The sequence below is a fragment of the Panthera leo genome, chromosome D1, assembly GCF_018350215.1.
Source record: "Panthera leo isolate Ple1 chromosome D1, P.leo_Ple1_pat1.1, whole genome shotgun sequence".
In the NCBI taxonomy this organism is placed as follows: Eukaryota; Metazoa; Chordata; class Mammalia; order Carnivora; family Felidae; genus Panthera; species Panthera leo.
In genome coordinates, this window is record NC_056688.1 from 21988285 (window position 1) to 22013682 (window position 25398).

Here is a 25398-nt window from a genome sequence, read left to right on the forward strand (position 1 = left end):
CTCAGTCGGTTAGGCGTCTGACTTCGGCTCAGGTCATGATCTCGCGGTTCGTGAGTTCAAGCCCCGCGTCAGGCTCTGTGCTGATGGCTCAGAGCCTGGAGCCTGTTTCAGATCCTGTGTCTCCCTCTCTCTCTGACCCTCCCCCGTTCATGCTCTGTCTCTCTCTGTCTCAAAAATAAATAAATGTTAAAAAAAATTAAAAAAAAAAAAGAAAAAAAAAAAGTATACAATTCAGTGTTTTTAGTATATTCTAAGGGTTGTGCAAACTTTGCCACCATGAATTTTAGAACATTTTCATCATACCCAAAAAGTCCTTATCCATTAGCAGCCAATTCCTTTTTCCTCTCACTCTCACCCCCAGCCCTAGGCAACCAGTAACCCCTTTCTCTGTCTAGAGATTGCCTGTTCTGGACATTTCATATAAGTGGGATCATGGAATCCATGATCACCCATGGTCTTTGGTGACTGGCTTTTTTCACTTAAGTGTAACATTTGCAGAGTTCACTGACTTGTAGCATGTAGTAGTACTGTATTCCTATTCATTGGGTAATATTACATTTTATGCATAGAGCACATTTTATTTATCCACTCATCAGCTGATGAATATTTGAATTGTCTCTACTTCTTAGCTGTTATGAATAATGTTGCTGTGAACATTTGCATACAAGTTTTTTTGTGGATGTGTTTTCATTTCTCTTGAGGGTACCTGTATGTGGAATTGCTGGGACTCTATGCTTAACCTTTTGAAGAACCACCGAACTCTTTTCCAAAGTGGCTGCACTATTTTTCATTCCCTCCAACAGTGCATGAGGGGTCCAATTGCTTCACATTCTCACTAATACTTATTATCTGTCTTTTTAATTATAGCTCTCTTAATGGGTGTGAAGTGGTATCTCATTGTCGTTTTGATTTACATTTTTCTGATGGTTAATGGTGAGCATCTTTTCACATGTGTATTCGCTATTTGGATATTTTTTTTTACAAAACTCCTTATTAGATTATCTGTCCAATTTGTAATTGAGTTACTTATCTTTTGATCATTGAGTTTTGTGAGTTCCTAATGTATCCTACATATAAGCCCCTTATTATATGATTTACAAATGTTTTCTCCCATTTTGTAGGCTTTTTGTTTTCTTGATGGTTTCCTTTGTAGCACAAAAGTTTTAAGTTTTGAAGAAGTTTAAGTTAGTTGTTTTTTTTTTCTTTGTGGCTTGTGCTTTTAATGTCATATCTAAGAAACCATAACCTAATCCAGGATCATGAAGATTTATTCCAATGTGTTCCTCTAAGAATTTTATATCTCTTACATTTAGGTCTGTGATCTGCTCTGAGTTAATTTTCACATGTGGTATAAGGTATTCTTTTGCATGTGGATATCCAGTTCTCCCAACATCATTTGTCGAAATGACTCTTCTTACCCATTGATTTCTCTTTGTACTCTTGATAAAAATCTGTTGTTTGTAAACATAATGGTTTCTTTCTGAACTGTCAGCTCTGTTCCATTCATCTATAAGTCTGTTCTTTTCTTTTTTTTTTTTTCCCATAAATCTGTTCTTGTGGCAGTACCACACTATCTTGATTACCGTAGCTTTGTGTTAAGTTTTGAAATTGGGAAGAGTAATTGCTCCAACTTTGTTCTTCTGTTTCAAAGCCATCTTAGCAACTCTGGGTCCCTTGCATTTTCATATGAATTTTAGGATCATCCTGCCAACATCTGCAAAGAAGTCATCTGAAATTTTGATGGAGATTGCGTTAAATCTGTTGATCAATTTGGAGAGTACTGCCATCTTAACAATATTAAGTCTTCCAATCCATGAGCAGGAGATGTCTTTCTATTCATTTAGATCTTTTTAAATTTCTTCCAACAATGTTTTTAGGTTTCAGAGTATAAAACTTACAGTTCCTCTGTTAAATTTATTTTAAGTAAGTTTTTGATGGTATTTTAAGTGGATTTTTCCACTAATTTCATTTTCAGATTGTTCATTGCAAGTAATAGAAATACAATACTGATCTTCTATCCTGAAACTTTGCTAAAAGATAAATAACTTCTAAGCTAAGAAAAAGTAATATTAAAATGACTTTAATTTCTGAAAGTTAGAGATCATAATTTGACTCATAGAGTGTCAAAGCAGGTATACCAGGTTATATCATAAGGCTTTTATAGTAATTTGGGGGAACTTTAGCTTCAGTTTCCTCCCTTCCATGTCAATTGATGTTATAACATTTTCAGGCCCTTCTTCTCTGGGCTCACACCCACCAAAGAGTTGTATAAATAGAAATTGATTACAGATTTAAGATAATAAGGGATCTGGCTTTATATCCTGGATTCAATCCCAAGCACATGCATAATAGAGTGATTTCGAGCGATCATGTTAGAAGAACTTTCATTCTGAACATTTTGATTTGTTACTAATTCATCCATGTTTTTGACCTGAATCATTTTCTTTGGTTTATTGTTTTTTGTTTGGTTTATTTCCTTCTGACTCTGCTTCTTTCATTCTTTTTTAATTTATTTTATTTTATTGAGTTTTTGTTTGTTTTTATCCAATAGAGCACAGGGTTGCAGGAGAAAAGAATCAATAGATGAAAATAGCAAAAGCACGTGCAGGGCTAGCTTTGGGCAGTTTTTTCACTTTGTGTGACTGGACTTCTAGCAGGTGTATGGTGAATATCAGTCAAGATTGAACACCGAATTCCAAATTCCACCAGCACTTCAGTCTGGAGTAGATCAAGAAGAAGACAAGAAAGAGGTATGTAATGATAATTGCTTTTGGACACCAGCTTTTCTACTATAATAGTGTGAAATTGGGAACAATTTATTGTGTACTTACACATTTAGAGCTAATACTACAAGTTCCATGGATAAAGGCAAAGAAGTTACTCGACTCTTTATAATGTGTTGAACTTTTCTTCTAAGCCCCTAGGATTTAAGATAACCTTGATGTAAAATCAGAGATCTGATCCTAGTGAATTTTTCCCATTAGTCTATATTTGTTACAATGACCTAAAGGAAGAGTTTTAACTTATGACTTCCTTTTTTCCCTTCTCAGTCTAATGTTAGTTTTAACCAGCAGTTTTTAACACTGTCCATGTGCTAGAATCAGATGTGGAGCTTTTTTTAAAATACAAATGTCTTGACCCAAACCAGATATACTGATCAGTATCTGAAAAGGTAGGTTTGGGGCATCTGTGTTTTTAAAGAACACCACTGATAATTGTGACGTATCCTCAATATTAAGAACTGGCTATTAGACTCTCATAATTTTTACCGAAAGGACATCAGCTGCTCAAAGGGCAAAACCACGTCTGTGTGTGCACTAGTGCCCTTTGAGTAGCTTCTGTCCTTAAAAGAGAATGTATAAACCCAGAAGTATGAACAGGTCACACACAGGGCAGTAGCACTGCTTTTATTATACTTGTTCCCTTTAAAAGTATGATGCTCAGATATTCCCAGTCCTTCTTCCCTCTTTCCACTGTATTAGGCTTGGTTTCGAGTATACTTTTGTGATATGGTTTTAATTTTGAAAAGTTAAAGTGACTATTTTTCTTTCATAAAATACCTCTCACATTCTTTCTTTGGCTTTCTATGGTACTTAATAACTTGGGAACACAGAGTAAATATAGTACCAAATCTTATCATGTCCTATACAATCATTTCCTCAAGTGCTGTTGACCAAGGACTATACTAAGGGCAAAAATCAATACTTCTTTCTCTGATTTGTCTGTAATATCTAATAGCCATGTGCTTGAGAATATAAAGCTCTTGCTGTATGTGATATTATCCTAGGTCACCATAAATAGAAATTAAGGACTGGGCGCATGCGTGGCTCAATCGGTTAAGTGTCTGACTCTTGATATTGGCTCAGGTCATGATCTTGTGGTTGTGGGATCGAGCTCTGTGTCAGGCTCTGTCCTGAGCACAGCCTGCTTGGCATTCTCTCTCTCCCTGTCTCTCCACCCCTCCTTCATGCATGTGCACATGTACATGTGCTCTCCCTCTCTCCTTCTCAAAATAAACAAATAAACTTAAAAAAAAAAAAAGAAATTAAGGACTTAATTCCATGTAACTTTTGTAATATGTAGTTTTCTTGTCTATGGCACAAGGAAATTTTCCTTCCTTGGGAAGTCCTCTGAGAGCAGAATCTTAAGAAATTTTAACTTCTTTCCTTTAGCGTCAAAAGCAATACCTGCGATACAGACGACTTTTCATGGATATTGAAAGAGAACAAGTAAAAGAACAACAAAGGCAAAAAGAACATCAAAAGAAAGCTGAAAAGTAAGTTCTTTGATCCTTATTATGAGCCTTCAATTGCCAGTTAAGATGATTTTGAAAACTGGGTTTTAGAAATCATTAGGCATAGTAGAAACAAGTGTTTTTGATCTGGAAAGAAGTATGAAAAGTTGGTTAAGAGCTATGGTTTTTTTTTTTTTTTTGGTGGAATTTTTTTTTTTTTGGAACAATCTTAAGTTTACAGCAAAATTAAGCAGAAAGTACAGAGAGTTTTATTTACCTCCTTTGCCTGTACACATGGACTGCCTTCTCCACTCTCAACATCCTATAGCATGGTAGTACAGTTGTTACAACTGATAAACTTCCACTGACACATCATAATCCATATTTTACACTAGGATGCACTCTTAGTGTTGTATACATTCTTATATATTTTGACAAATGTGTAATGACTTGTATCCAAATAAATGACATATGATGTCATACAGATGTCATACAGAATAGTCTTACTGCCCTAAAATGCTTTGTGCTTCACCTCTTCATCTTTCTCTTCCCCAGCCCATGGTAACCAATGATATTTTTACTGTCTCCATTGTTTTTCCAGAATGTTATATAGGTGGGATACAATATGTAGCCTTCTCAAATTAGCTACCTTTCACTTAGTAATATTCATTTAAGCTTCCTCTAATACCTTTCATAGCTTGACAGCTCATTTCTTTGTAGCACTGAGTAATATTCTATTGTCTGGATGTACCAGAGTTTATCCATTCAGCTTCTGAAGGACTTCTTGGTTTCTTCAAAGATACGGAAGTTATAAATAAAGCTGCTCTACATGTTCATGTGCAGGATTCATTTAGGTGTAAGTTTTCACCTCCTTTGGGTAAATACCAAGAAGTATGCTTGCTGGATCATATGGTAAGAGTATGTTTAGTTTTGAAAGAAACTGCCAAACTTTATTCCAAAGTGGCTGTACCATTTTGCATTTCTGTCAACAATGAATGAAAGTTTCTGTTGTTCCACATCCTCTCCAGCATTTGGTTTGTTAGTGTTTTGGTTGTCAGCCATTCTAACAGTTGTGTAGCAGTACCTTGTTGTTTTAATGTGCAGTTTGCTGATGACCTATGATGTGGAGCACCTTTTCATATGCTTATTAGCCATCTGTACATTTTCTTTGGTGAGGTATCTGTTTAGGTTTTTGGCTCACTTTTTAATTGGACTATTTGTTTTCTTATTCTGGAGTTTTAAGGGTTCTTTGTTTTGGATAATAATCCTTTATCAAATGTGTCTTTTACAAATATTTTCTCCTCATCTGTGGCTTTAAATCTCATTCTTTTGATACTGTCTTTTGGAGAGCAGAAGATTTTAATTTTAATGAACTCCAGCTTATAATTATTTTTTTTCATCTATCATGCCTTAGGTATTGTATCTAAAAAATTGGGGTACCTGGGTGGCTCAGTCGGATAAGCATTTGACTCTTGATTTCAGCTCAGGTCATGATCTCATGGTTCATCAGATCGAGCCCTGTGTTGGGCTATGTACTGACAGTGCTCTCTCGCGTGCACTTTCTCTCTCTCTCTCAAAAAACAGAAAAGTATATATATATATAAAATTATTTGCCATACTCAAAGTCACCTAGATTTTCTTTTGTGTTATCTCCTAAGAATTTTGTCATTGTGTGTTTTACATTTAGCTTGATAATCCATTTTGAGTTAATTTTTATAAGGGATGTAAGATCTGTGTCTGGGTTCATTTTTCTGCACATGGACATTCAGTTGTTCCTATACCATTTGTTGAAAAGACTATCTCTGCTTCCCTGTATTGCTTTTGCTCCTTTGTCAGAGATCAGTTAACTTTATACCGGTCTATTTCTGGGCTCTCTTTTCTGTTCCACTGACCTATTTGTCAATTCTTTTGCCAATACCACACTGTCTTAAAAGAGAAATGATGCCTATGAGAGACTCACTTTAGCTTTAAGGACACATATAGGCTGAAAGTGAAGGGATGGAAAAAGATATTCCATGCAGTCAGTGGTCACCAAAATAGAGTGGGGGTGTCTATCCTTATAGAAGACAAAATAGATTTTAAGTTGAAAAGGGTCACAATAGACAAAGAAGGTTCTTATGTAAATTCATCAATATGATATAACAATTAAAAATATTTACGCACCCAACATCAGAGTACCTAAACAGAAAGCAAATAATAACAGAATTGAAAGGAGAAATAAACACCAATACAATAATAGTGGGAGACTTTAGTACCCTCCTTTAAACAATGGATAGATCATTCAGGCAGAAAATTAATAAGGAAACTGGTTTTGAACAACACTATAGTCCAAATGGACTTAACAGACATATGCAGAACATTCTATCTAACAGCAACAGACTGTGTGTTCTCAAGAACACACAGACCATTCTTCAGGATAGATCATATGCCACGTAGGCCATAACACAAGTCTTAACAAATTCAAGAAGATTGAAATTATATCAGGTATCTTTTCCAAACACATTGGTATGAAGGTAGAAATCAGTAATGAGGAAAATTGGAAGATTCACAAATATATGAAAATTAACACAATCCTGAATAACCGATGGATCAAAGAAGAAATCAAAAGGGAAATAAAATGTTTAGACAAACAAAAATGGAAATACAACATACTAAATCTTATGGTATGCAGCAAAAGCAATTCTAAAAGGAAAGTTTATAGCTAAAAATGCCTTCAAAGAGAAATGATCTCAAAACGACAACCTAATCTTACACCTCAAGAAACTAGATAAAGATAAGCAAAGTAAGCCCAAAGATAGTAGAAGGAAGGAAATAATAAAGATTAGAGCAGAATAGGAAAAAATACAAAAGATCAATGTTACTAAGAGTTGGTTTTTTGAAAAGACAAACAAAATTGAAAATACTTAGTTAGAGGCACCTGGGTGGCTCAGTCAGTTTGGTGTCTGACTTCAGCTCAGGTCATGATCTCACAGTTCGTGAGTTCAAGCCCTGCATCAGGCTCTGTGCTGATATCTCAGAGCCTGGAGCCTGTTTCAGATTCTGTCTCTCTCTGTCTCTTTCTGTCTCTCTCTGCCCCTCCCCCGCTCGCTCCCTCCTTCTCTCTCTCTCTCTCTCTCTCTCTCTCCCTTTCTCTCTCAAAAATGAATAAACGTTAAAAAAAAGAAAGAAAATGCTTAGCTAGATTAACCAAGAAAAAAATGAGGACTCAAATCAGTAAAATTATAAACAAAAGAGGAGACATTACAGCTGATACCACAGAAACACAAAGGATCATAAGAGACTACTGTGAACACTTATATGCCAACAAATTGGACAACGTAGAAAAAAATGGATAAATTTCTAGAAACATGCAACCTATCAAGGCTGAAACATAAATAAATAGAAAATCTGAACAGACCAACTGCAAATAAGAAGATTGAATCAGCAATCAAGAACTTCCCCAAAACAAAAGTTCGGGACCAGATGGCTTCATTGGTGAATCTACTAAACATTTAAGGAAGAATTAATGCTAGGTCTTCTTAAACTCTTCCAAAAAAACTGAAGAGAAGGAAACACATTTTGATTCATCATGAAGCCAGCATTACCCTGAGAGCAAAACCAGACAAAGTTGCTACACGAAAAGAAAAGTACAGGTCATCCTGATGAATATTGATGTGAAAAGTTTCAACAAAATATTAACAAACTGAATTCAACAGTACATTAAAAGGGTCATATATCAGGAACAAGTGGGATCTACTCCAACGATGCAAGAATGGTTCAGAAACCACAGATCAATCAGTATGATACACTGCATTAACAGAATGAACGATAAAAATCATGTGATCATCTCAATAGATGCAAGAAAAGCATTTGACAAAATTCAACATCCATTCATGATAAAAGAAACTCTCAATAAATTGGTATAGAGGGAATGTATCCTATATGATAAGCCTACAGCTAAACGTCATACTCAATAAAAAAGCTGAAATCCTTTAAGATCATGAACAAGACAAGGATGCCCACTCTCCCCACTTATATTCAGTTTAGTACCAGAAGTCCTAGCCAGAGCAGTTAGATAAGAAGAAGAAATAAAAGTCATCCAAATTGGAAAGGAATAATCAAACTCTATTTGCAGATGACATATTATGTATGGAAAACCCTAAAGACAACACCTAAAACTTGTTAGAACTAGTAAATGAACTCCGTAATACCGTATTTTGCAAGATACAAAATCAGTTTACAAAAATCAGTTGAGTTTCTGTATATTAACAATGAACTATCACAGAAATTAAGAAAAAAGTCCTATTTGCAAAAACATCAAAAAGAATAAAAAATACTTAGGAAAAAATTTGACCAAGGAAGTGAAAGATCTATACACGAAAACTAAAACACTGATGAAAGAAATTGAAGAAGATGCAAATAAATAGAAAGATATTCCAAGCTCATAAATTAGAAGAATTAATATTGTTTAAAATGTTCATACTATCTAAAGCAGTATACAAAGTTAAAGCAGTTCTTATCAAAGTTCTAAAGACAGAAATGGGAAAGACAGTCCTAAATTCTAAACTCTGTATGGAACCACGAAAGACCCCAAATAGTGAAAGAAATCTTGAGAAAGGAGAACAAAGCTGGAGGCATTACACTTCCTGATCTCAAGCTATATTACAAAACTATAGTAATCAAAACAGATGGTAGTGACATAAAACAAATACAGAGATACAGGGACAGAATAAAGAGCCCAGAAATAATTTACAGCAGAGCAGTCACGAATATACAATGGGGAATGGATAGTCTTTTCAATAAATGGTGTTGGGAAAACTGGATATCCACATGCAAAAGAATGAAAAGTGGCTCCAGTTTTCACCTTCACAAATCAACTTACACCTTCACAAATCAACTCAAAATGGATTAAAGGCTTGAACATAAAACCTGAAACTATAAAACTCATAGAAGAAAACATAGGGGTAGGCGCTCTGACATTGGTCTTGGCAATGATTTCTTTTTTAAAATACTTATTTTATTTTTGGGAGAGTACAAGCAGGGGAGGGGAAGAGAGAGGGTGACAGAGGATCTGAAGCGGGCTGTGCACTGACAGGCTGACAGCAGCAACCCAGTGTGGGACTTGAACTCAACAAACCATGAGATATTGACCTGAGCTGAAGTTGAACACTCAACTGACTGAGCCACCCAGTTGCCCCTTGGCAATGATTTTTGAATATGACGTTGTAAGTATAAGCAACAAAGCAAAAAGAATCAAGTTGGACTGTATCAAACTAAACGACTTCAGCACAGCAAAGGAGACAATCAACAAAATGAAAAGGCAACCTGTGGAATAGGAGAGAATATTTGAAAAGTATATATCTGGTCAGATGTACATATCTAAAATATATAGGGAAGTTCTACAGTTAAATAGGAAAAAACTCAAACAACCCAATTAAAAAATGGTCAAAGGACCTGAATAGACATTTTTTCCAAGAAGACGTACAAATGACCAATAAATATATGAAAAGGTGCTCAACATCACTAATCATCAGGGAAATGCAAATCAAAACCATAATGAGATATCACCTCACACCTGTTTGAATGGCTATTATATCAAAAACACAAGAGATAAGTGCTGGCGAGGATGTGGGGAAAAGGGAACCCTTGTACACTGTTGGTGGGAATATAAATTGGGGCAGTCACAATGGAAAACAAAATGGAAGTTCCTCAAAATATTAAAAAATAGAACTACATATGGTCTGGCAATCCCACTTCTGGGTCTATATCTGAAGGAAGAGGTGTCTGTACCCCCATATCCATTTCAGCATTATTCACAATAGCTAGAACATGGAAGCAACCTAAGTGTCTGTCAGCAGATGAATGAATAAAGAAAATGGCACATGTATAATGGAATATTATTCAGCAATGAAAAAGGGAAATACTGCCGTTTGTGACAACATAAATGAACCTTGAAGGCATCATGCTAAATGAAATAAATCAGAGAAAGAAATACTTTATGATATCACTTATATGTGAAATCTAAAAAAATGAACTCATAGAAACAGAGATAGATTGGTGTTTGCCAGGACCTGGGGGATGGGGGCAATGGGATGTTGGTGAAAGGCTGTAAACTTTCAGTTATAGGATAAAGGAGTTCCGGTGACCTAATAATGTACAGTGTGGTGACTATCATTACAGCACTGTACTGCATACTGGAAATTTTCTAAGAGAGTAGATATTAAATTTTTTCATCATGCTCACACAAACACACAGTAACTGTGAAGTGATGAAAGTGTTAACTAATATTGTGGTAATCAGTTCACACTATATATGTATATGAAATCATTAATACATATTGTACACCTTAAATTTACACAATGTGTTTATCAATTATCTCTCAATAAAGCTGAGGGGGAAAAATGTGATTTCCAAAGCAAGGACTTCACTTCTTATCCAGCTGGTCTGAGAGTGATTCTGCATTTATTCAGCAAACATTAATCTGGCACTTTCATATCATGGGACTGTCCTAGGCATAGGCAATACAAAGATAAATAAAAAGTGGTTCCTTTGCTTGAGAAATTCATAATCTAAGGTGAATGGGGGAATAATTGTATACAAATAAGTAGTATAATTATTACAATAGAAGGAGTAGGCACAGAGTCCCTGAGAACACAGAAGAGGGATTACTGATTCCATCTGGAAAGTTAGAGAAATTATTACATTTCACTTGGGCCTAGGTGGATAAATGTGTGTTTATTGGGGAAGCAGATAAGGATGGCAAAGTAGAAAAATCAACATAAACTGAGAGTGGTAGCAAATAATAGTATTCATACAGAGTTTTATAATTTAGAAGGGCTTTCATATGTAATTTTTTTGGAATTTTTCAACAAACAAACATTTATTGAGAGCCTGGCACATGCCAGGTGCTGATTATATGCCAAGAATATTAAATGTGTATGTGGCAGGGTAGTGGTTCATAGCACAGGTTTTGAATCAAATAGTCTTGGGTTTGAATGTGCAACTTATTAGTTGTGTAACCTTCAGCATATTTCTTAACCTCCAAGACTCAGTGTTTTTAATTATAAAATGAGGATTATAATACCTGTCTCCTAGGTTGTTGATAGAATTAAATGGAGAAATATATGTAAAATACTTAACATTGTATTTGGCATTTAATAAAATCATAGTAAATAATATATATTACTATTATGGTGGTGGTAGTGATGATGATGATGATGATAATGATGATGATGATGATGATGATGATGATGATGAAGGTAAATAGGATGAATACCAAGGAAGGCCAGACAAATAAAGAAAAGGAGATGAAAATAATAATTATAATGCTACATGAGAAGGCAGGGACAGGCTAGGGAGGTTTGTATATAGATGAGTTAATACCCAAGCTGGGTCTTGAAGCATGAATTGGAATTTGATAGATCATCATGAAACTTCATGTAAAAGTATAAGGTATGTGTGGGAGACAGTGTGGAAACTTGGGGTGGCTAAATTGGTGGCAGTGAAGTGGCAGAGGGGCTTTCAGAAGGCTGCTGAAAAATTTTAAGGCATAAGTCTTAGGATCAGATTTATAATTTTAGGATTACTCTGGCAGCAGAGTACAGAATGGTCTGGAGAAGACAGAAAACTAAGGCAAAGAGTCTAGTTAATAAGTTATTTTAGTAGGTCAGGTAGGAGATGATGGGGACATTGGGAACAGGGAGTCATATATTTAATAAAATTAAAAAAATAGAATCCATATGACTTGATGACTAATTGAGTTTGGTGTTGAGAGGAATCAAGGGTAGTTTCTAACTTTATTCTTGGATAACTGAATGGAAGGGTAGTACCATTAACATAGGTAGGGAATTCCCAAAGAAGAACTAGATTTGAAAAAAAAGCTAGCAAGTTCAATTTGGGACATTGAGAAGCCTCTGGACTATTAAGGGAGGGCTGACCTATACACATTTGGGAAAAAAAAAAAGAACTAGAGTTCTGGCAGCAATGAGAACTAAAGATTTCTTTAGGAATTTTTAGTATGTGTTTCAACATGAATTGAGACCAAAAACAGAGCTATTTCTGGGAGACAGAGATTCAAGGGGAACTTTTGTTGGTTTTCAGGTGCTGAACTAACAAAATTGCAGACTTTGAGGAGCCTTCAAACACTCTATCAGTTTTCTCCTTAAGACAATGTCTAAATTTGTGCAATAAAGAAGGCTGAAGGTCTAAGTTGAAAACTTCTGGAAAACAGAAATTTTCTATAATCTCACAGATTATAGACCCACCAGCACGAGGTAGGGGAGTTAGGACCCAGCGAATATACCAGACTTTCAGTCAAAAAGAGACTGAAGACTTCTACAGGAATATGGAGAGTTATACACTAACAAGATGGTCTAACCAACTGTAGGATAAACCTTAATTAAACTGTAAATCTGCCTTGATTCTGCAGAGTGTCTGATTGGATTAAGGTGTTGTACTCTGCCTTCTTTGCCTAGCAAAGAGTGAACTTTTTTTGATCATAGATAATATCATTTGGTGTTTCTAAATTTGTTTAAAATTTGTTTTTAATGTCTATTTATTTTTCACACACACACACACACACACACACACACTCACACACACACACACACACACACACACACCATGAGCAGAAGAGGGGCAGAGAGACAGGGAGACACAAAATGCAAAGCAGGCTCTGGGCTCTGAGCTGTCAGCACAGAGCCTGATGTGGGGCTCAAACTCACAAATTGTGAGATGAAGTCAGACGCTTAACCTAAGACTGAACCACCCAGGCGTCCTTCTAAATTTGTTTCAAAACAACAGTCAGTGTTCAATCAGAAATTTTTAGGCATATCAAGAGATAGGACCAGATGACCAAAAGCCAAGAGGAAAAAGAGACAACAGAAGCAGACTCACAGATGAAACAGATATTGGTATTAGCAGACAAGGACTTTAAAACAGTTGATTACTATACTCAAGTAAATAAAGGAAAAGATGAAAAAAATAGATGAAGATATGGAGAATTTCACCAGAGATTGGAATCTATAAAATAGAATAAAATAGAAAGTCTGGAATTGACAAATAGAATCTTAAAATGGTAACTCAGTAGATACACAATGACATACCACTTCATACTTACTGGAATAGCTTGAAGAAGGAGGAGGGGGAAGGGGATATCAGATATTGGTAAGGATGTAGACAGTATTTTTCTTAAGTTTAAACCAAGAAATGTATTTATTAATAGTTGCTAATACATATAAAATCCAATTATTTTTTGTGGTTGTATTTTTAAAATTAATTAATTAATTAATTAATTTTTAAATTTATATCCAAGGTAGTTAGCATATAGTGCAACAATGATTTCAGGAGTAGATTCCTTAATGCCCCTTACCCATTTAGCCCATCCCCCCTCCTACAACCCCTCCAGCAAGCTTCTATTCTCTATATTTAAGAGTCTCTTATGTTTTGTCCCCCTCCCTGTTTTTATATTATTTTTGCTTCCCTTCCCTTACGTTCATCTGTTTTGTATCTTAAATGTCTCATATGAGTGAATTCATATATTTGTCTTTCTCTGACTAATTTTGCTTATCATAATACCCTCTAGTTCCATCCACGTAGTTGCAAATGGCAAGATCTCATTCTTTTTGATTGCCGAGTAATACTCCATTGTATATATATACCACATCTTCTTTATCCATTCATCTGTCAGTAGACATTTGGGCTCTTTCCATACTTTGGCTTTTGTCGATAGTGCTGCTGTAAACATTGGGGTGCACGTGCCCCTTGAAAACAGCACATGTGTACCCCTTGGATAAATAACCTAGTAGTGCAATTGCTGGGTTGTAGGCTAGTTCTATTTTTAATTTTTTGAGGAACCTCCATACTGTTTTCCAGAGTGTCTGCACCAGTTTGCATTCCCACCAGCAGAGAAAGAGATCTTACCAGAGAAAGAGATCCTCTTTCTCCACATCCTCGCCAACATATGTTGCCTGAGTTGTTAATGTTAGCCATTCTGACAGGTGTGAGGTGGTATCTCATTGTGGTTTTGATTTGTATTAACCTGATGATGAATGATGTTGAGCATTTTTTCATGTGTCTGTTATCCATCTGGATGTCTTCTTTGGAGAAGTGTCTATTCATGTCTTTTGCCCATTTCTTCTCTGGATTGTTTTTTTGGGTGTTGAGTTTCATAAATTCTTTACAGATTTTGAATACTAACCCTTTATCTGATATGTCATTTGCAAATGTCTTCTCCCATTCTGTCAGTTGCCTTTTAGTTTTGCTGATTGTTTCCTTTGCTGTGCAGAAGCTTTTTATCTTGATGAGGTCCTGGTAGTTCAGGACTTTTTTTTTTTCGTTTTTGCTTTCGTTTATTTTTTTTCGTTTCCCCTGCCTCTGGAGACATGTTAAATAAGAAGTTGCTGAGCCCGAGGTCAAAGAGGTTTTTGCCTGCTTTCTCCTTTAAGATTTTTATGGCTTCCTGTCTTACGTTTAGGTCCTTCATCCATTTTGAGTTTATTTTTATGTATGGTGTAAGAAAATGGTCCAGGTTCATTTTTCTGCATGTTGGTGTTCAGTTTTCTCAGTACCATTTGCTGAAGAGACTGTCTTTATTTCATTGGATATTCTTTCCTGCTTTGTCAAAGATTAGTTGGCCATATGTTTGTGGGTCCATTTCTGGGTTCTCTATTCTGTTCCATTGATCTGAGTGTCTGTTTTTGTGCTAGTACCATACTGTCTTAATGATTACAGCTTGGTAATACATCTTGAAGTCTGGGATTGTGATGCCTCCAGCTTCGGTTTTCTTTTTCAAGATTACTTTGGGTATTCGGGGTCTTTTCTGGTTCCATACAAGTTTTAGGATTGTTTGTTCTAGTTCTGTGAAGAATGCTGGTGTTATTTTTATAGGGATTGCATTGAATATGTAGATTGCTTTGGGTAGTATTGGCATTTTAACAATGTTCTTCTAATCCAGGAACATGGAATATTTTTCCTTTTTTGTTGTGTGTCTTCAATTTCTTTCATAAGCTTTCTATAGTTTTCAATGTATAGTTTTATTCCTTTGTGTTGTCTGGTTGCTGAGGCTAAGACTTACAATACTGCGTTGAATAACAGTGGCAAGAGTGGATATCCCTGTTGTGATACTGACTTTAGGGGGAAAGCTCTCAGTTTTTCCCCACTGAGAATGATAGTATTGGTGGGTCTTTCACATATGGCTTTTATGATTTTGAGGTTTGATCCTTCTATCCCTACTTTCTTGAGGGTTTTTATCAAGAAAGGATATTTTGTCAAATGCTTTCTCTGCATCTATTGAGAGGATCATGTGGTTCTTGTCCTTTCTTTGATTGATGTGATATATCACATTGATTGTTTTGTGGATATTGAGCCAGCTCTGCATCCCAGCTATAATCCCATTTGGTTGTGGTGAGTAATTCTTTTAATGTATTGTGGAATCCAGTTAGCTAGTATCTTGTTGAGGATTTTTGGATCCATGTTCATCAGGGAAATTGGTCTGTAGTTCTCCTTTTTAGTGGAGTCTTTGCTTTTGGAATCAAGGTAATGCTGGCTTTAAAGAATGAGGTTTGAAGTTTTCCTTCCATTTCTATTTTTTGGGACAGCTTCAAAAGAATTGGTGTTAACTCTTCTTTAAATGTTTGGTAGAATTCCACTGGAAAGCCATCTGGCCTTGGACTCTTGTTTTTTGGGAGATTTTTGATTACTAATTCAATATGTTGCTGGTTATGGGTCTGTTCTAATTTTCTATTTCTTCCTGTTTCAGTTTTGGTAGTTTATATGTTTCTAGGAATTTGTCCATTTCTTCCAGATTGCCCATTTTATTGGCGTACAATTGCTCGTAATATTCTCTTATTATTGTCTGTATTTCTTCAGTGTTGGTTGTGATCTCTCCTCTATCATTCGTGATTTTATTTATTTGGGTCCTTTCCTTTTTCTTTTTGATCAAACTGGCTAGTAGTTCGTCAATTTTGTTAATTCTTTCAAAGAACCAGCTCCTGGTTTCATTAATCTGTTCTGTTTTTTTGGTTTTGATAGCATAGATTTCTGCTCTAATTATTATTTCCTGTCTTATGCTTGTTTGGGGTTTTACTTGCTGTTCTTTTTCCAGCTCTTTAAGGTATAAGGGTAGGTTGTGTATCTGAGACCTTTCTTCCTTCTTTAGGAAGGCCTGGATTGCTGTATGCTTCCTTCTTATGACTGCCTTTGCTGCATCCCAGAGGTTTTGGGCTGTGGTGTTATCATTTTCATTGGCTTCCATGTACTTTTTAATTTCCTCTTTAACTTCTTGGTTCGCCCATTTATTCTTTAGTAGGATGTTCTTTAGTCTCCAAGTATTTGTTATCTTTCCACATTTTTTCTTGTGGTTGATTTCAAGTTTTATAGTGTTGTGGTCTGAAATATGCATGGTATGATCTCAGTCTTTCTGTACTTGTTGAGGGCTGTTGAGACCCAGTATGTGGTCTATTCTGGAGAACGTTCCATGTGCACTGGAGAAGAAGGTATATTCCGCTGATTTAGGATGAAATGTTCTGAATATATCTGTTAAATCCATCTGGTCCAGTGTGTCATTAAAAGCCATTCTTTCCTTGTTGATTTTTTGATTAGATGATCTGTCCATTGCTGTGAGTGGGGTGTTGAAATTCCCTACTATTATGGTCTTACTATCAATGAGTTTCTTTATGTTTGTGATTAATTGACTTATATATTTGGGTGCTCTCACATTTGGCGCATAAATGTTTACAATTGTTAGGTCTTCTTGGTGGATAGACCCCTTAATTATGATATAATGCCCTTCTCCATCTCTTGATACAGTCCTTATTTTAAAGTCTAGATTGCCTGATGTAAGTATGGCTACTCTGGCTTTCTTTTGTTGACCATTAGCATGATAGATGGTTCTCCATCCCCTTACTTTCAGTCTGAAGGTGTCTTTCGGTCTAAAATGGATCTCTTGTAAACAGCATATAGATTGGTCTTGTTTTCTTATACATTCTGTTACCTTGTGTCTTTTGATTGGAGCGTTTAGTCCACTGACATTTAGAGTGAGTACTGAAAGATATGAATTTATTGCCATTATATTGCCTGTAGAGTTGGAGTTTCTGTTCTCTGGTCCTTTCTAGTCTTTGTTGCTTTTGGTCTTTTTTGTTTGTTTTCGTGTTTGTTTTTGTTTTTTCATCTTTTCTCCCTTCAGAGAGTGCCCCTTGAAAGTTCTTATAGGACTGGTTTAGTGGTCACAAACTCCTTTAGTTTTTGTTTACTGGGGAAACTTTTAATCTCTCCTTCTATTTTGAATGACAGCCTTCTAGATAAGGAATTCTTGGCTGCATATTTTTCTGATTCAGCACATTGAATATATACTGCCAGTCCTTTCTGGCCTGCCAAGTTTCTGTGGATAGGTCTGCTGCAAACCTGATCTGTCTTCCCTTATAGGTTAAATCCTTTTTTTTTTCCCTGCTGCTTTCCTGATTCTTTCCTTGCTGAGTATTTTGTGAATTTGATTATGATATGCCTTGTTGATGGTTGGTTTTTGTTGAATCTAATGGGAGTCTTCTGTGCTTCCTGGATTTTAATGTCTGTGTCTTTCCCTAGGTTAGGAAAGTTTTCCACCATGATTTGCTCACATAAACCTACCCCATTTTCTCTCTCTTCATCTTCTGGGGCCCCTATGATTCTGATGGCATTCCTTTTTAATGAGTCACTGAATTCTCTAATTCTTATATTGTGCTCTTTTGCCTTAGTCTTCCCCTGCTTCATTATTCACCGTAAGTTTGTCCTCTGTATTGCTGATTGACTGCTCTGCTTCATCTATCCTTGCCGCCGTAGCAACCATCTAGATTGCAGCTCAGTTATAGAATTTTTTATTTCATCCTGACTTTTATCTTCACAGAAAGCGATTCCAATCTGTTTTCAACCCCAGGTAGTATTCTTATTATCATGATTCTAAATTCTGGTTCAGACATCTTGCTTATATCTGTGTTGATTAAGTCCCTGGCTGTCATTTCTTCCTGTCCTTTCTTTTGGGATGAATTCCTTCATTTCGTCATTTTGAAGTAAGAAAAGGAATAATGTAAAAAAAAATAAATTAAAAAATTAAAAAACAATACACACAAAAATCAAATAAAGGATGCTAGATATTAGGTGTGTTTTGGTCTGGTTGTTGAAAGAAGCTTGATAGATTAGAGAAAAAAGGGAAAGATAAGAAAAGGAAAAAAAGGGAAAAAAAGGAAAATGTGAAAATTTGAAAAAATGAATACAATAAAGTAGAATAAAATGAAATGATGAAAATAAAATAGAATTTAAGATAGATACAAGAAAGTAAAAACTATTGTAGAAAAAAATGAAAGAAATATTTTTAATAAAAATGGAAAATAAAAATAAATTTTTCCCTTTCTGTATTCATGAATAAGAAGAGAAAAAGAAAAAAAATTGAATAGATGTACCAGCGAACAGAATGAAAACAAATTGAAATTACAACCGTTTTCCTGTAGTAGTCACACTATGAAGCATTTTATAGTCTGTAAACTAAGTAGGCAGAGAGACTTGTGTTCGTCAAGAGCGCAGTTGGCCCATTTGGGCGGGGCTTAGTGTAATAGCTCCATTCTCTACTAGATGGTGTTGCTTAGCTTACTGGAGTGTATTGTTGTAGGTATGTATGTGCATTCACAGGAGGGGTGAAAATGACATCACCCAGCTACCCAGTATCTAGTTTCAGGACTCTGTGCACTCCCCAACCGGCAATCAAGCATCCCTCCTTTGTCTCCAGCTTAAGTCCATTCTCTGCTTCTACACTGTCCGTGACCAAGCCGTCAGGCTGCCAGGAGGCACCTCCATCCAGAATTTTATCTCAGATGGGGCCGTGTTTCCCAACTGCAACTGTTACCCACTCCAACTCTCTGGGGGAGGGTCTCACTGAGCAATGGCCAGGTGCTTGACTGGCCCCAGGAATGTTCGGGAGACCATGCTGCTGCCGATGCTCAGAGACTGTGGCTGGGTGCCAGCCAGCCCCAGTAAAAGTTCCTGCGATTGTGTAGCAGCAGCATTTCAGGGATTTTGGCAAATCACAACACACATCTGGTACCAGGTTTCACCCTTAATGTCCTTGTTCTAACACCAGTGAATGTGGTGGCCCTTCTCCAAGATCTGCTGGGACCTTTGCCTGTGGGAAGGCCACATCGCCTCTACCAATATTCTCCCAGCAGGGGAACTGCCTTTCCCCATGTGGCCCAAGGACCCCTTGGACCTCGCTCTCTGCTCCTAGGGATTTGCCTTTCCCACCAGAGCACTGCCAGGTGTCAAGCTGCAGAGTGTCAGACTCTGCACTCCCCCTGTTTTTAGAGTCTAAATGGAATTTAAACTCCTATCTCCTTTTTCCCTTTTTTGTTCAGTCCTTTGCAGCTGTTTCCAGTCTTCCACTTTCTATCCAGCTGCTTTCGGGGGGTGGTGCTTTTCCTATATCCCATATCCCCCAGTCTCCATCCTCTCTCTGCAAGCAAAAACAGCTCCCTGCTTTCCATGGCTTCTCTGTCCCCAGTTTACCTCTCCACACTGCGTACCTGCTGAATTCTGTGGTTCAGGTTGTGCAGATTATTGTGTTAATCCTCAAATCAGTTTTCTAGGTGTGCAAGATGGTTTAGTGTTGATCTGACTGCATTTCAAGGATGAGAGATGCAAAAAAAACTTCCATGCTGTTCTGCCATCTTGGCCCCTTCCATCAATGTAGACAATATCAACAGTGTCAGATATTGGCAAGGATGTAGACAAGTTACAACTGATGTATTGGTAGTGAAAGTGGAAAAGTGTTTGGAAACTGTTTAGTATATTATATAGTTAAACATACACCTACCTTACGAACTATCCTCTTTGCTGCTAAATATTTCCTCAAGGAAAATAAAAGTATTCATAAAAACACTGAACAATGATAGAATATACTCTTTTTAAGTGTCCGTGGCACATTTACCGAGATTGATTATATCCTGGCTTATTTTCCAGACATGTTCTCTGACTATAGTGATGTTAAGCTAGAAATCAATGAGCAGTACATTTTAAAGGAATTCTGAGTGAAAAATAAAATTACAATAGAAATTATCAGGAAGTGCTGTGAAGAGAATAATGAAAATGTAACAGATCAAAACTTGTCAGGTGCAGCTAAAACAGTGCTTAGAAGGAATATTAGAGCCTTAATTGCAGTTATCAGAAAAAGTAAAGAGGGTAAAAATCAATGTTTTAACTTTACATCTTTAAGAAGCTAGGAAAAAATAGCAAATCAAAGAAGGGGAAGGAAGTCATAAAGAGCAGAAATCATCCAGAAATGGAAAACAAATATACAATGGAGAAAATCAACAAAGCCAAAAGTTCTTTGAAAATTTAGTTTTTCCAGGGACATACCACTTTTACTAATCAGTAAAAAAGAAAAGAGAGACAACACTACCAATATTAGAATGAAAAATGAGCCATTACTACAGAGCCTAGAGACATTAAATGATATAAAAGGACATTATGAACAACTTCATGCTAAAAAATTTGGATCATTTTGATGAAAGAGAAACTGCTTTAAAAATAAAAAATATCAGTGCAAGAAGAAATAGAAATCTGAGTCACTCCATACCACTTAAAGACAGTAAATCAGTTATTAAAAATCTTACCAAAAAGAGAGGTGCCTGGGTGGCTGAGTCAGTTAAATATTGACTCTTAATTTTGGCTCAGGTCATGATCTCATGGTTTATGGGTTTGAGCCCTGGGTCGGGCTCCACGCTGGCAGTGAGAAGCCTGCGTCAGATTCTCTCTCTCCTTCTCTCTCTGCCCTTCCCCTGCTTGTTGTCTCTCTCTCTCTCTCTCTCTCTCTCATTGTGTGTGTTTCAAAAATAAATAAATAAGCTTAAAAAAAAAATCTTACCAAAGAGAAAAATTCATGTTCAGGTCCAGACTCAGATGTCTTCACTGGGGGATTCTTGCCAAATATTTAAAGGAAGAACAACACCAAGTTTTACATAAACTATTCTAGAGAATGGAAAATAGGGAATTCTCCCCGAATAATTGTAGAGGCCAGCATAACGTTAATACTAGCCTGACAAGGACATTACAAGAAAGCAACATTACAGACTAATTTCTCTCCTCAATATAAATGTAAAATCCCAAGTGAAATAGTAGCCCAGTGGCCTTTGAGGGGCACTCTTGCATGCCCCTGTCTTTGGAACTAATTCTTTCCTTTTTTTAAAGCCATTCTCCTCTTTGTTTTAGCAGTGGATTATGGAAAACTTGCAATTTTGTCTTGACATGAAAATATTTCATTTTCATGGCGATCTTGCCTGATTGTCCTTGGAACTTCTGCCCAAATCTCTGCCTCCTGCCCCAGGGCAGCTTCTTAAACACCCCTGAACTTTTCCCAAACCATGGACCCAATGGAAACAAAGCTTTTTGCACAACCAATGATGATGAAAAAAATGACTAGAATAAAACATTCCAAGATGTTTGAGAAATGTGTTTGGATGCTAAAAATAAAAAATAATTTTCTCCTGTTCCATGTTTCTTAATTTTTCAAATTTTTTATCATTAGTATTTTTGACTTTGAGAGCCTAAACAATATCTGCAGGGGCCCCTTGCTGCTGAATATCCTGTGTATTTCGTAATAGAGAGTACAAGGACTTCTGAAACTTTTATGTGGCAATTCATGGGTGAGAATGGTTTTCCTCTGAGGTGTTTAATAGGTTCTTTAGTATGTTTGTATTCTCACATGCTTTTTCTCCCCTCAAGATATATTAGAATATTGTTGTCTTAAAAACCGCTTGACAGAAACTGCTGCGATAAAAAATTTTCTGTACATGTTTAGGATTGGGGTGGAAGAGGCTTGAAAAAATCCTCATGATGTTGTCTAGGGTAACCTTTAAGCCAGGATTCTATTTAAATATTTCAAGGGTTGTTTTCTATTTTTAATGTTCATCAGGGCCATAATTATATAATCTTCCTGGATAATAGTTTCAGAATCTAAGGACATTGGTTCTCAGGAAGTTCATTCTTATATATAGGCTCAATTTGTCTTACTATCACCTAGTCATTTAACCATAATTATGATCTGATCTACATAAAAAATCCTTTTATTTCTGTAATGCCAGTATGTAAGCATTTTATCAACTCTTCAAGCAAAAGAACAGAAATTTAGTTCAGTTCAAATAACTGAAGCCAGGACATCCCTGCTGTGGATGTTTTATGTCTAACCTAAATCTTCTTATGACATGCCTACCACATGGCATAGTCAGTGGGGAATTCTTCTTTAGCTATATGCTGACCTTCTTTGAAAGCTTTTCTGCTTAAGGCTTTTGTTGTATTGCCATTTTCTCACTGGATAATCTTTTCCTTCTTTGATTTATACTCTTGACCCCAGAAAAAATATGAAGGTCTCTGTCTTACAGATGGTATCAGAAAATTAAATCTGTTGTCAATCATTTGCAAACAATTAAAAATTATTATTTTTTGCTTCTTCCTTGTTGAAGAAATGAAATCACGCATGCCTTTTTTGCATGGAAGTTATGATTTAACTGAAAGACAAAACAGCTTTAAAAAAAGGCAAAACCACTTTAGCAGCATTCTAAAATAAACATATATCTTCTTTCTAGACAGAAATTGATAATAAGTTGTTTTAAGAATCAAATAATATGTTTTCATTCATTCATTTAGGAGCAATTTATTGAGTATCTATTAATTGGTAGACATGATGGCTAGACTTAGGGGTTGCAACAAATGAAACACATCATCCCACTCTTCACAAAGATCTTACTAGATAGATTTCACTCATGAATGGGGAAGCAGGCAAATGAATTACATAGTTTAATACCATATAGTAAGTATTACAAGACAGTATAGCATGTGGTTAAGAGCATGTGGAGATATGTGTTCAGGTCCCGTCTCTGCTACCTACCAGCTGTGTGGGAAAGGGATAATAGCAGTATATACTTCCTGAAGTTGCCATGAGAATTAAATGAGGTAACATATGAATGTGCTCAATCTGGCACAGTAGCTGCTCGATAAATGTTAGTTGCCAAGTATTTAAGGAAAAATAATACCAAGTTTTACATTATTCCAGAGAATGGAAAACCCGGAATACTTCCCAAATAATTATAGAGGCCAGTATAATCTCACTGCCAACCTGACAAAGGCATTACAATAAAGCAATGTTACAGACTAATTTCTCTTACCAACATAAGTATAAAAATCTCAAGTAAAATAAAATAGTTCTTTTAATATCATTAGAATAAAAAATCGCAAGAATATATGGGGGTACAGCAACTGTGTTTTGAACTCAGAATTGGGGGTATGTTTGTAGCACAAGGCTTCCTGGGCTGAGTCTTGAAGGATTAGAAGCAGTAGTATGAGACAGAAGTGTAGTTGGAGGTGCCTGGGTGACTCAATCAGTCAAGCCTTCAACTCTTGATCTCGGTTGAGTAAATGCCCTGCATTGGGCTCCACACTGGACATGAAATTTACTTTAAAAAAAAATTGTAATTGGTTTGGAGAAAAGAGTAGATGGGAATCTTAGGTAAAAGGAATAACATTGTAAAAGCAGTGACTTGAGAAAATATGACACTTCTGAGTTGGATATGATTGGAGCTAAAAGAATGGCAAGAGGTAAGTCTTAAAAAACAAAGACAAGATCATAAACAGCTTTGTATGTCATGAGAAGGGATTTGGATTTTATCCTGAAAGCAGGAGCCATTTAGAATGGATAAGGTGATTAAGAACTAGATGTTAGGAGATTATTGAAATAATACACTTAGAAGATGAGAGAGGAAATTGGTTTTTTAAAAAGGATTATTATATGAAGTCCTTACTGTGTGTCAAATGCTTTACATTCATTATGGTCTCATTTAATTGATACAATTCTGCAGGATAGTGGTAGCTGCCATTCACTGAGTGTTTATAATGTGTCCCGGCACTGTGTTGAGTGTTCTAGAGGCATTAGCTCATTTACTTGTTTCCATAACCTTATGAGATAAATTTGATTTTTATTTTAATCTTGTAGAAAAGAAGATGAGGTTAAGTAATTTGCCTAAGATTAAGATCACACTTAGCAATGGCAGAACTGGAATTCAGTCCCAAATTTATTGGATTTCAGGCACCCAATCTCTTTGAAGTCTGTAACACCACCTTTCAAATAAGCCAGAACCAAGGAGGCAATGAGAAGGAGACAATTTTAAGAGCATAAGAGAGAGTGCATAAAATTTTGTCAGAGGAGAATTCAGGGTTAAGTCCCAAGTTTATGAATTAGGCCACCAGGTAAAATCTAAAACAGATTTGCCTGGAAGGAGGTAGATGTGGAGACAATAAGTTTAGTTTGGGGCATACTGGGTTTGAGGTGCTTAAAGGAAATCCAACTAGAGAATCCAGTAGGAAATGTTATGTTATTTTTAATAATGATTTCAGAAATCACTAAGGAAGAGTACTTATCAGAATCAGGAAGTGAGCAGACAGAAAGGTTGAATAGAAAAACAGGATCAGCAAGCAAAGATTTAGACCTGCTAGATTAGACCTTAATCCTGTTGTGCCAAAGAGGAAGATTTCTTTCATGTCCTTGAGAAGTTATTTTTCTAACAGGGCACCACTTTAACCCCTGAAATAGACCTGTGTTTTAATCCACATGCAGAATTCCTTTTATTTGAGAATATCGGTGTTGGCACATTGCTGGCTCTGGAAGAAAACTACCATAGAGCCAAAAAGATAGGCCTCATTTTTAGTTTCAGGTCTGTATTTTAGTTTAACTTTGTAAAGGGTTAGTAGTGTGGCCTTATTAATATGGAGGATGGCCAACAAGAATTTTTGAACTGTTGGAATGATAAAACTATTTTAAATGCTGTTTGCCTGTGACACTGCTTTATCTTCAGGATTCTTTTCAAAGTGTCAGTGTTGACCTATATACTTGTTTAGTTGGGCCAACACTCAGCATAGCAAGTGTACGGACCAATTTGCAGTGTTTTGTATTCTTACTCTCTTTTACTCCAAGTCTGACACTAGTTTCAGAATAACTTTCGGTGTTACAGCTAGGTACATTACATTGCCTGCTTCAGTGCTCTGGAAACAACCAATACATTGACATGTTGATTTCTGACCTAGTTTAGTTTCTATTGTGTATCAACTGAAAGTTCTGTTTACACAAGAGGCCTTACAGGTATCAGAGAATAAGAACTCACTTACAGAATAGCTGT

The 25398-nt window shown here is 36.1% G+C and overlaps 1 protein-coding gene across 7 annotated transcripts in view; it reads left to right on the plus strand.

Annotated features, from left to right (window-relative positions):
• CCDC15 (coiled-coil domain containing 15) overlaps window positions 1-25398 on the plus strand; it is an 84221-nt gene that overhangs the window by 26477 nt on the left and 32346 nt on the right. Inside the window, exons 13-15 of one of the 7 annotated variants that reach the window (XM_042904726.1) lie at window positions 2655-2750; window positions 4173-4276; window positions 12314-12613. In XM_042904726.1, the coding sequence (XP_042760660.1) occupies window positions 2655-2750; window positions 4173-4276; window positions 12314-12320 (207 nt within the window). In that variant the 3' untranslated portion in view covers window positions 12321-12613. Of the gene's footprint in view, window positions 1-2654; window positions 2751-4172; window positions 4277-12313; window positions 12614-25398 lie in introns of those variants that run through there. The other 6 variants (XM_042904727.1, XM_042904728.1, XM_042904729.1 and 3 more) reach the window with 6 other exon arrangements.